The sequence below is a fragment of the Euprymna scolopes genome, chromosome 2, assembly GCF_053919585.1.
Source record: "Euprymna scolopes isolate OS-2025 chromosome 2, ASM5391958v1, whole genome shotgun sequence".
In the NCBI taxonomy this organism is placed as follows: Eukaryota; Metazoa; Mollusca; class Cephalopoda; order Sepiida; family Sepiolidae; genus Euprymna; species Euprymna scolopes.
The window spans coordinates 139,945,222-139,957,811 of NC_136483.1; the positions used below are offsets into that span (position 1 = coordinate 139,945,222).

The window sequence follows — 12,590 nt, forward strand, 5'->3', positions numbered from 1 at the left end:
TTTGAGGTTACCCTGACACGCACTAATATGACCCTTATTAAAGTTCACACTTACTTAATGGTTACTCACTGGTTTAAGGTCCTTACTGTTTAACAGGTAAACAAAAACGTTGTTTAGTTTTTTAATTTTCTTAAACAGAACTTCCCTACATAAAGTTAACTGACAACAAAAAAACAAAAACAAAACAAGAACGAAATAAAAGGCGAAAAGCATAATAGATGAGAACATGGCCTTTGGCTAGGAACAAAGTGTAGTATCTGTTCTGATACTACACTTCACCTTTTCTGTCCTCGGTCAGTGGAGGAGAAATCCTTCTTAACTGAGACATTTTTGTTCATATCCAGAGTGCCTCTATTTTGGGAGCTGGATTTTCCCCACATTAAAAACTGAACTTGTGTCTAACTCTGCCCCCGTGGGGAGGCAAGTAAATAAGAATATAAGAGATGAGAATTATATTTACCTTTGATTGTTGGCTCTTTGGACAGAGGATTCTGCTAAACGGTTGTTTGAGCCCCTGAAAATATAAAAATAAATTGAAAAAAAATCATATTTATTGCATATTAGACCCAGAATCATTAAATTGTGTGAGGCGGGATAAACACTGGTCGGTTATAGTCTGCTCTTTTTTATTTCCGGTTTCTGCCCCGCGGAAGGGACGCACATAACAAGATATGGTCTCATCTGATTAACGATTATCTTCCTCTCAGATATAGTGAAAAGCCCTCCCTTCTTTTTCCATGTTAAGAATGATTTTCTTGTCTGCACTACCATGTCTAATTATCCAACAAAATGGATAGCAAAAAACCGGAAGTCAAAGTCGGATATTTCAATTGTTGTTAGCATAAAAAACTTCCCCAATATGTTTTTGTCAGATTTTCGTATAAAACATAATTACTATATGGGATACGTCATTACTATGATGTTTGATTTGTCTCAAATGTGAATTGTCATATATTTCATTTTTTTTTAAAGAAAATTTTTCCATTGTTACAAAACTATTTTATTTTATTATTTGTTAATAATTATTGGTTACTTTGTAGTATATTAATAATTAAACAAAATAAATATTTGAAAAAGAAATGTTTTGAATTCCAATTCTAAAAAATTTGATTTTATTATTTGTTAATAATTATTTGTCATTTTGTAACTTATTAATTATTTTGAGAGCAACAACGCTATAATAGCGAAATTCAGAAAGCGAAAACTTGATTAAAAAAAATTGTATTGTGTCAATTTCAACTAAATCAATGATATATACTTACTTGGCATATCGGAAGTACATCAATATTACCGTATTATTAAAAAAAGAAACACGCGTTTTTTTAAATCTTTATCGCTATATTTCTTTGGGAATGCGTGACATAATAACAAGGGAAATAACTCAGTTATACTGAAAACAAGGCAATTAACTTATATTTATGATTGTTAACGAACAATTTATTTAAAACATGTCAATAGTTACACGCTATTTATCTCGCCTTGGAACTCTCCGATGTTTTTTTTTAGCCAAATAATTTATTTTTGCTAATTTTCACCCAAAAATGTTTTCTTTAATAATTCTTTTCTATTTTATCTTTTTTTTCGCCATCTTTTTTAATATATTTATTACTGTAAAACGACAATTAAATAGAGACCATTCATTTGCCTTGGCATTTAATATTAAAAATTTCCGAATTTCGCAATTATAGTGTAGTTGTTATTTCGCTATTATAATATATATATATATATATATATATATATATATATATATATATATATATATATATATATAATTCTTGGTTCGTTAGTTATTCATAAAACGATATTTGTACATTACCAATTCAATTGGAATTTTCAGACAGTCTATCCTTAAAGTCGAGGAATGTTTTTATGTTATTAAAAGAAATTAAAATTGCAAATTATAAACTTAATTAAAATAAAAATATTTTTCGTAGGTCTATTATGCGAGACTCTTCTTGGTTTTACTTCCGGTAACTTCTGTTTCAACCACTCTCGAATTACAAGATTTTAATCGATAAGTAAAAAAAAAAAACATCCCCTATTTTTTAAATTTAAATTCATTTGTTTATGTTTCCCAATTTTTTTAATTTTAAATTCATTTGTTTATCTTAAGGCTTTTCATCCATCAAACATTACGTTTTTATTGTTTAGTTTCTTTCACGGCATTGTTTACATAAATAAAAATACACAAAAAGTTTGTTTCACCTTTTCTAAACTATAAAAAAATAAGAAAGTTGCTGTTTAATTTTTACGACTTACCCCAGCGTATTCTAAACACCCTAACCTCCCCATGTTAAAAACTGCCTTCGGATTAAACACCCCCCAAACCTCAAAAGCCGTCTTAACATGGGGAGATTGGGGTGTTTATAATACGCTCGGGCAAGTCGTAAAAATTAACATAGTTGCTATTATTTATAGCAAAAATTGCTTAAAATTTATTTATTTGACAAAAAAAAAAAATGATATTTTCTACAAACATTTAATAAGAAATACAAATGAACGGTAGTTTTTTTTCTGTTTTTCTGTTGATGTTCCTACATTTAAAATTTTGCTTTACTTTTCCTAGCGATAAGCCGAACCGAACGCTGAGAAAATAATTACACAACACTTAAATTTTAATTCATTGTGGATTTATTCAACCATTTCTTTGGAAAATAAATATTTAAAATAAAGTGGCGCTTATGCACTTATGTCATCGTGCTATTTTTTAAAATAGCACTTTCATGTTAAATTCAAGTTTTACAATATCTTTTTGTTTTTTAAATTGTTAGGTGAAAGTACAGATAACCCGGACGGTTTCTAATGTGTGGAAAATCTTGCTCTCGAAAAAAAAAAGATACTCTGGATAGTAACAAAAATAAAAATTACTTCAGTCTCGAAGAATTTCTCCTCTACTGATCGAGGAAAAAAACGGTGAAGTGTACTTCACACTCTGTTTCTCTTCCCCCCTCTCTCTTCCTCTCTTAATATCTCTCTCAATCCATCTCTCCCTCTCTCTCAATCTATTTTTCTCTCTATATCACCCTCTCCATCTCTCTTTGAGTCCCTTTGTCTCTCTAACTCCTTCTATCTCTCTCTCCTCTTTTCTCCTTTCCTCTGTCTCGTCCCTCTCTGTTTCTAACTCTCTCCCTCTATCTCTCTATTTCCCTCTCACTTTCTCTTTTGTATCTATATATCTTTCTATCTGTCTGTCCATCTCTATCCCTCATCGTATTTTTGTCTCCTAAATTAATTACAGTGAATAAGGCATTGTCAAAACATGGATAAATCTTATTTTAGTCACCTAATTTACTAACTGTGAGAATAGAAGTTATTTGGAAATTGCCGCTACCTTGAACAGCACCAGAAGTAACTGGTAAAACCTTTCTAATTAAATTGATTTTGGCAGCTATTTGGTAACAAAATGACATAGCCTTAGTCCTTGCTGCATGAGGAATACCTGCGACCTTGCTGCCAAGTAGAAGAATTATTTATTCTACTTTAAAACATTCATTTTTTCAAAAATCTCATGTTTGACATCTCCAAAATATCCAATATGGGGAAAAATATTGCAGAAATGCAAACTTATTGTTTGGGATAAATGCGCAATGGTACGCAAAAAAAATCCTTGCAAGATTTGTGTGGCAATGTCAGACCATTTGGGAATGCAGTAATATTGCTTGCAGGAGATTTCAGAAAAATGTTACCTGTAATTTCTCAATCAACACCAGATGAAATAAATGCTTGCCTGAAATACTCTACTTTTTGGTGCCCTGTGAAGACATTAAACTTAACTCAAAATATGCGTATTCAGTTGCAGACTGCTCGATCCGCACAGAAATTTTTGCATCACTTGTGGGAAATTGGGTACGGAAAAGTGCCAGCTGATCTGAGTTAAGGGCGAAATTCTTTGATTCTTAACTTCTGTCATTTTTATTACATCAAAAGAATAGTTGGTTTAAAAGGTTTTTGCAGATATACATGGAATGATGGACAGAACATTTTCGAGATATTTTTGATAATCCGTAAGTAAATGATATAGTTATAGTCTCCCTCCAAAGGAGGTCGTTGATGAGATGATGACTGATTCCAGCATTGATGAGACCAAAAACACATTAATAGAGATTAATAAAGGAAAAAGCACCAGGACTTGATGGGATACTTGTTGAATTATTAGTATGTGGAGGTGATAGAATTATCAACGCAGTCCATGTACTTATCCTTGCTGTTTGGCATCCCTCAAGATTGGGTTGATGCAGTAATGATCCCAATTTATAAAGGAAAGGTGTCAAAATTTGAGTGTTGTTATTAATATTTTAGATCTGGCTACGGCACAATGGACATGATATTCTCTCCATGTCAGCTAATGGAAAAATGTATGAAGCAACGAGTGCCTTTGTATCAAGTTTTTGTCGATCTGACAAAAGTTTCTGATACCATCAATCGCAATGCACTCTGGAAGATTCTTAGGAAACTAGGCTGTTCTTCTAGTTTTGTGGAGTTGCTTACACCATAATATGAAAGCCCGAGTGAACTTTAATGGATCCCTGTCTGATCCAATATCAGTTGAAAACGGTGTGAAACAAGGTGATATACTTGATCCTACATTATTTTCCATATATTTTGCGGTGATGCTGGTGCATGCTTTTAACAATTGCGATATTGGGGGTGAAGTTTCGGTTTTACACATCAGGTAAACTTTTTAACCTTAGACGTCTCAACGCAAAGTCGAAAACTTTTCAAAATCTTGTTCTTGAAGTTTTATATGCAAATGAATCAAACATTGTTTCACATTAAGAAGCGGACACACAGATTACTATGGACAAGTTATCAGAGAATTGTAAAGCTTTTGGACTTACCACCAGCTTCAAGAAAACATATGTAGCGACATGCCAGAGACATTAGAGTGGCTGGACAAGGAGCGTTCCAGTTGTGTGTACATCTTTTATCTACACCCACGCAAATATTCCACCATAAATAGCAAAACTTGGCAATTGTCACGGACAGTGTTGAAAGCACCCTATGTGACAAAGGTGTTGACTTTTCATCCAATCGGTGCTCGGAAAAAAACCCCGCATTTTTGTAAATAATTTTCTGACTGTCTCCTGGAACTGATTAAAACATATAAAAAGGCACTGTGCACGAAATCTAATCAGTCAAGTCAGATTTTCCTTTGAGTACAGACCGGCATTACAACTGCTCGCTCCATCTCGTGACGTAAAACCATTAATATGATTTTGCGTGCCATGCATCTAAAGCTTATAAATCTTTCTGGATTAATTATCAAAAGAAAAAAATATATATAACTGTATGTTGCATCAGATATATTCATGGAACTGATTAAAACAACAAATTTTATTTTATTTTTCGTAAAAAAAAAAAGAAAAATATTTTTCTACAAAAATAACATTCTGCCTCAGTCAGAGAAATATTTCTCTCTCCCGTTTTTCACTACATGTCTTAATTCAAATCCTATCAGACTCTTTTAAAAAAATATATAAAGTCATAGCGACTATACGTCAAGTTACAAACATAGCCTTCATGCCAGAACATTTCTTTCAAGAACATTTTCACAAACATCGGACGATTTATTCATTTATTCATTCGTTTTTTGCTCGTGTGCTGTTTTTTGTTCGTGTGCTCGTTTTTTGCTCGTGTGTTGAATGGGCACACATAAAAAAAGTACGTCAACAATGAAAATATGATTTAGTATTTCTTGCTATGTTAAATAAAACCATATTATAAATTTTTATATTCGACTTCGTCTTGATGCTGATTTTGACACCTTTTAATGTTTTTACTTGCATCGAAGAATTAGAAAAACGTTATCACATTAACCCTCTTAACACCGATGACACTCTCCGTTAATCTGGTCCCTCATCATAACAAGATGTTATGTATTTCCCTTCTATAAGAATGCCATATGTTGAACCAAACTTCTTGGTAAGAAGTTTAATATCACGGATAATTTTGTATATCTGGATAGTACGCTGAGTAAGGACTGTACGCTTGATGCTGGGATAAATCACAGAATAGCCAAAGCCAGTTCTGCTTTTGGCAAACTGGAGAAATGTGTGTGGTCAGATCGGGGAATCTCATCAAAAACATATGCTAAGTGTTTGCGAAGCATGCGTTATCACTACGCTGCTATAAGTGTCAGAGATTTGGACAACATACAGAAAGTGTTTAAAGTTATTGGAAAGTTTGATCTAAGTTGTATTCGGAGGATACTTAATATTAACTAGAGGACTCTAACGCCTGGCACTGTAGTTCTTGAATGATCAAATAGTACTAGTATAAAAATAATAATCATTCAAAATCAAATGCACTTGACTGGACAAAATACTTCCTAAACAACTGTTTCATGGCGAGATAGATAGGAGTAAAATACTACGACATAAACCAAGAAAAAGATTTAAGTGAAAGATCAATCACTGTGGAAAAAAACGGTTAGAGAAAGTTGTAAGATTTTTGAAGAACAGTGTGTAGATCTTGTTGTCTTTAAACGTATTTTAAGAAAGCAAGACGAAAATATAATGTCAGAGAAATTACAACAAAAACTCAGGTGCACTGTATGTGGCAGATACATTTTGTCAAAAGCTGGTTTTGTAAATCATCTGAAATCATACGATCAAAGACAGGAACAACAGTCTTATGAGGAGGCTTTTACAGCACATCCGACAACGCTAAGTTGTCATATTTGTGTTCTAATCTGCAAATCTATAAGTGGCCTGACACACCAGTCGAGGATTCACAATATTATCATGCGATCACCTTCACAAGATGGAAGTTAAGTTTCATGTAGGACTAAAGTTGGATTAAAAAGTAACCTACATGCACACAGCTGCACGACACTTAACTGAAGAGATGGCAAACTTCTGTCAAGAAGTATGCCGCGCCCCATGTGGGGGGGGGGTACCAAATTGGTTAAAGGGAAAATTATTCCCAACTCGCATTTAGGTAAAAATGCACTTTCGTAAATAATTGAATTCATTCAAGACGTATCGCAAAAACAAAAACAAATAACATCTCTCTCTCTCTCACACACACACACACACACACACACACACACACACACACACACACACACATATATATATATATATATTATATATATATAATTAGCAGGGAGACTCGAGATTGGCCCGGATTAAATGATAATCAACGAAAGTTTCACACTCCCATATTTTTATTGCCATTGAAATCTGTGAAATCGCCGTTTTTTTTCAATCAAATCGATTGATTGCCTGCTCTAGTTGGGAACACATCTTCGTGTAATGGGGGGAAGCTTCACACACCTCCCTTCAGTGACTTAGTTTACAATACAATGCAGTCTATATTGCATTGTAGAGAACCAGCTGTAGGTTTTATAAAATTATTTTTTTGTACATAATAGCTTGAATTAAAGTTTAAAATGAAAAAAGTCAAATAGCTTGGTGTTGGTTGGTTGTTTTTGTTTTACGGCATATCAACCCTTTTAAGCTTATTTAATGCCAAATCCAGTTATTTTGAAGAATTTTGTTTTAATAGAATATATATTTTTTTCAAGTCGGTTTCTATTTAACTCATAGTTCGGACCCTAGCAGGTACTACCACTCCGGGTCAGAGTGGACCTGGGAGCAATGGCAATTAAAGGGTGGCTCCACACTCCCTAAAGCCCGCAAGCTGGGGCCTCACCATCGGATATAGTTTAAGGTCATATCCAGGATCAAATAGCTGGGTGTAATTGTGCTTTAAACAGAAAAAATTATTTTGAACACTCCCTGTCATATCAAAGAAACTACTGTTAATTTTATATGTCCAGTAGTGCATAATCAAGTTACCTGAATTGATTTTTTTCAATAAAAGTTAAAAAAAGAAAAGAAAAAAAGTGTTGTTTTCTTTAGGGCGACAGTTTTATCGTTCCACCCTGTACCATCTTTCCTTATTCATTTATAATGTCATCTCTGTCCCTCTCTAACGCCATCTTGTTGTTCGATGGTTCGAGCATGCTAAGGAGAGCCATACGTTTCAGTTCTCTACATGATTAGCACGAATATGCAGCTGGGCAATGACAATAGCAGTACTTGTATAAAAACATGTACCCTGTATCTGTGAATTACCTGCTTACGCAATGTGTACTTTTCTAATTATTCTATTTCTTGTATTTCCAAGGACATTTTGCTTTTGGGTGAAAAACAAACTTTCACCAATAATGGCAACCAGTTTATGCAATGAATTCATTTGATATTTATTATTTGTATTCGCGATTTTGTTAACTTTTTTGTTGTTGTCGAGACGAACTTCACAGAAATAAACTTACATGTTTATATTCACGTGAACAGACAACAAAAACATCATTCGAAATCTTAAAGTGCTGTCCATGAGAAAAAATATACCCCCTCCCCCCAAAAAAACAACAAAATTGCACAAAAGATATTTTTTTCATCGATGTCCTGTAACTTGATTAACTGTGATTTGATTGGTCAGTCGTTTGCTTGCTCAGAGTTGTTTGTGATTAGTTGATTACAACCATTATTCAATCCAATTTCCTTCACACGAAAGGCGTATTTCTTTTTGTTGTTTTTTGTATCTTTGAAGTCGATAATAAAATCTGTATTTTGTAGTTAGATGTGTCCTCAAAAGTCCACGATAGCCTCGGTTCACCTGCCATACTTAAGCGTTTTCATTGACCCAGTCAAATTAGGTTTGAAATAGCATTTTCGTTGACCCAACAAAATTAGGTTGTAAATAGCATTTATGTTGAACCAATAAAATTAGTTTTGAAATAGCATTGACACATATTTAAAATAGCGTTTATATATACTTACATTAGATATTAATTAGAATAGGCTTAATTATTTCGAAAGGAAAAACGAAAAAGAATTGTTTAAAATATATAGTATTATATTTCAAGTGTCTGCAGTGAATTTAAACATATTTGTTTTATCTTTTTTTAAATTTGCTTTTCTATTAGGTTGGTGCAAAAATAATGGCATTTTTTGACGTTCAAATGAACATCAAAAATATTATTTTTGCACCAGCCTAATATTTCACATCAAATTCTATTCGAAATTTTTATTAAAATATGGTAATACTCCAGTTTTATATTAAAAGAAAATAGTCCATCCAATTTTATTCTACACATTCTTTACAAAGATATTTATACGTATATTTTCAAGTTTTTCTACTTAATAAAAAATACTTTGCAAAAAATTAGTGTCAAATTTTAATTTCCTTTATTTTTAGAGAGTAATTGTTTTTAAGCAGTTTTTCTTCTAAAATTATAGTTTTAAAATCAGATAACCCACAAAGATTAATACGAGTAAATAAGGAAACTCCTTTAAAGGTTTTTCGTTATTTGTGCATCTATGTTATTGTGCTAAAATAACTTTGTTATTTAGAAAGCCATTCTTAATATGGGAAGGAGGTTGTATTGTAGCTATTCTGTACTTTCATCTAAAAATTTAATAAACAAAAATTTCATAAAAATTAAATTAAACTTGAAAATACTATTAAAAATAGCATAGTAACATAGTTGCACAAGCATTGGTTTTTCAAACTCTAAACACTAAACACTCATTTAAAATGGCACAACTACAGCAAGAATGAATCTCTTTGTGGATAAATTCATGTTATCGAATGAGGAGCTAAAGTCTGCTAAAAATGTCTAAACTAAACACTACTATGCCTCTGATTTGGTTTGGTCCTCTCTCTTCAATACATCTAATTCAACTCTTCAAAGTTTTTCATTATTTCTTATAACTAGCACTTATTTTTTAAATATGAAACTGGAAGATAGCCTAATACAGTTTCCTTCAGTTATTATCCATTTATTTATTTTACTTTTCAGATTAGAATGTCAGTAAAAGTATGACGTTCAGTTTTAACCTATGGTTCACAAAATTTGCTGGTTCACCTTGTCATTTGGATGAAACAGCACCCTCAACTTCACGACAAGTCATCCAGTTTAGTTATTTCCTCGAAAACAGTTATCCCACTTATCACTTAAAAAATAGTGAGGTTTCTAAATTAATTGCCAAGGAAATAATTAGTATTCGGCAAGCAGTTAATCCACAAATACCCTTGTTAAGGTAACATTATATAGGACAGAAGGTCAATATATTTTGCTATAAGAGGGCCAAACAGATTGACAGGAAATCTATTGCAGCAATCCAAGTGAAAAGAATGAAGGAACAGCTAGACAGACTGTTTGATATATCTTCTTGTAGCTGTAAACTTTCTGCCTTGAGATGTGATGACTTTGCAGTAAAGTGCAAGACAGAAAATTGTCAAACAAGGCACATAGTCTGCACTTGTCCTCCTAACAAGGAGGTAAAATTAATTCTATAGATTCCCCTGCAATTATGTTCCTTTTTGTGGAAAATAAAATAATATATTGGTATTTATTATGTAATCTGGCTCTATTATTAAACATGCAAATTTTCCAATTTTCAGGGTCCACTAGAAGAACTGCCATTTACAGCAATTTTTAAATTAATTGATGGAACAACAAAAAGCCTAACAACATTTACTGGTCCTTTGGGGAAACTTTAAGTGTGAAGATCAGAGGCTACTTTTTGAGTATGCTGTTGGCATTTTTTATGGAGAAGTTAACTTAGAAAATTGGGCCCTTGAATAAAGGAAGATGGCTAACATAAGCCACAAGATTAATGTGTTTATGGACCAAAGTTGTCTATCCTCAAACACTATGATAAATTAAACATTTTGGTCAAATTTATCATCCAAGTGTATGCAGTTAGTTGGTTTGAGATCAAAACCAACAGTATTTTTTTTAACCAACAGCAGTATATTTTAATATGATTCAGAGAACAAAACAGTGAACTGAAATCCAAATTACTATTTTAAACTGTTCAAAATATAGTACTTTTGCACTACTTCCGGAAAATATAATATCGATGATAAACTCAGATTAATTAGATGTGAGAGAAGAGGGCATTCAAACGATTTTGTCCATTAGGTAAATAAATATTTATCCATTAAATTTTATTAGTTTTCTCAATTTGCCCCCAAAATAGTTAGTTTTATTCATATTACATCGCAAAAATATAAAAATAAGTGTTTTGAAATAATTGTTGTTTTTTGTGTTGTTTTTTTTTCCAGAAATAGTGAACAACTCAAAAAAAAAAAAAAAAAAAAAAATGAAAAAGATTACTGCTATCAATTTTGCAACCACACACTGGTCAAATTTGATTGATTTTTCTCAAAAAGTTGTATATGGGCAGGAAGCAAGACATAGACATATTATTACAAAGTCATCGTGCCAGCAAATTAAACCTTCATTTTCCTCAAAAAGAAATTATACAGAACAATTTAGTTCTTTTATCAGTTTATATTATTGCCTCTAATAAAAATTAAAATACATGGTTCTGTAACTTGTATCAAATTGTTATATTGTGTAATACGTCTCCACATATCTTTTTGAATTGTGAAATTTATAGACTTAGTTGCTAATTAGCTTTTTTTTTACAATTTTTGTTTAATCAATGCAGTAAAAGCTGATATATTTTGCTAGTTGTGATTCATAATTAAAATTATAATTCGTGTATTTATTTTTCTTTCAATGTATTTCATATGAATATATCAATTTTAATTGAATATTTTACAAAAATAGTGAAATTTCAAAGTCAGTGTTATGAAAAATGCTCTGAAAATGAAGGTTTTTTCAGCATTTTTCTACACGATTTTTAAAATTAAATATGCAATTTTCTGTTCAAGATGGGAATCTAATTTTTGGTATATGTTCTTATCACATCAAATCCCAACTATCATCACCAGTGCCATGTTGATTTTCAGAAAAAAGTTGCAAATCGACCTGCCCTAATGCTACATATACTGCTTATATCCGTCCTAACATTCTACTAGTATCTATCTGTTCGTATATATCTATACTCCTATAAATTTGTTTTTTTTTGTGCATTGATATTCATATTAAAAACCCTTTTTTCTATTTAAAAAAAAACACAACTTGTTATATATGGTGCGAAATTGCATTTATCTAGCTAATTTTCATATTCTTTTAAAAATTCATTTTAATTAATTCCCTATTAGTTTTTTTTCGGTTTTCTTATAAAATGATCATCTTTAGTTAACTATTATGTGTAATTATATTCATGCAGATATTCTACATGACTTATACTTGCGTAATATTTGCGTAAAAAGCTTATAGTAAACACAAATCTTTTTCTCTATATATATTCATGCATGAGCATATATATTTGTTAAAAAAAATTTCCTACTAAACTCCTGTCTTTTTTTTATCTTTTTATCTAGAATTTATTTTGTCCTGTTTTTAATATACAGACATGAAACTTAATATATAGGGTATTTGAACCCATGCGAAACTTTATATTTAGGTTTTAGCCGGGCAAAATCGGCACAAAAGTGTGAAAATTTAAAAAAAAAATGAAATTTGCCAGATGAAGGTCGAACGATATGCATGCATAATGTAATAGCTCTTTGTTCATGTTTTAATTTTTAGCCTTGCAGCAAACATGTCTTCATAGCTGAGGCATTAACGTCAAAGGAAAAAGTAAATCGCAAACTAAACGTTCTGGTTTCGATTCTCAGTGGTGGCGCATGAGTCATTTTTAAAAAAAATATTTTAAATT

At 31.7% G+C, this 12,590-nt stretch overlaps 1 protein-coding gene across 1 annotated transcript in view; it reads right to left on the reverse strand.

Moving 5' to 3' along the window:
* LOC145296720 (protein DD3-3-like) overlaps positions 1 to 12,590 on the reverse strand; it is a 230,433-nt gene that overhangs the window by 140,223 nt on the left and 77,620 nt on the right. The window contains exon 2 of the mRNA XM_080142714.1: positions 461 to 514. Coding sequence (XP_079998840.1) covers positions 461 to 514 — 54 coding nt within the window. The remainder of the gene's footprint in view (positions 1 to 460; positions 515 to 12,590) is intronic.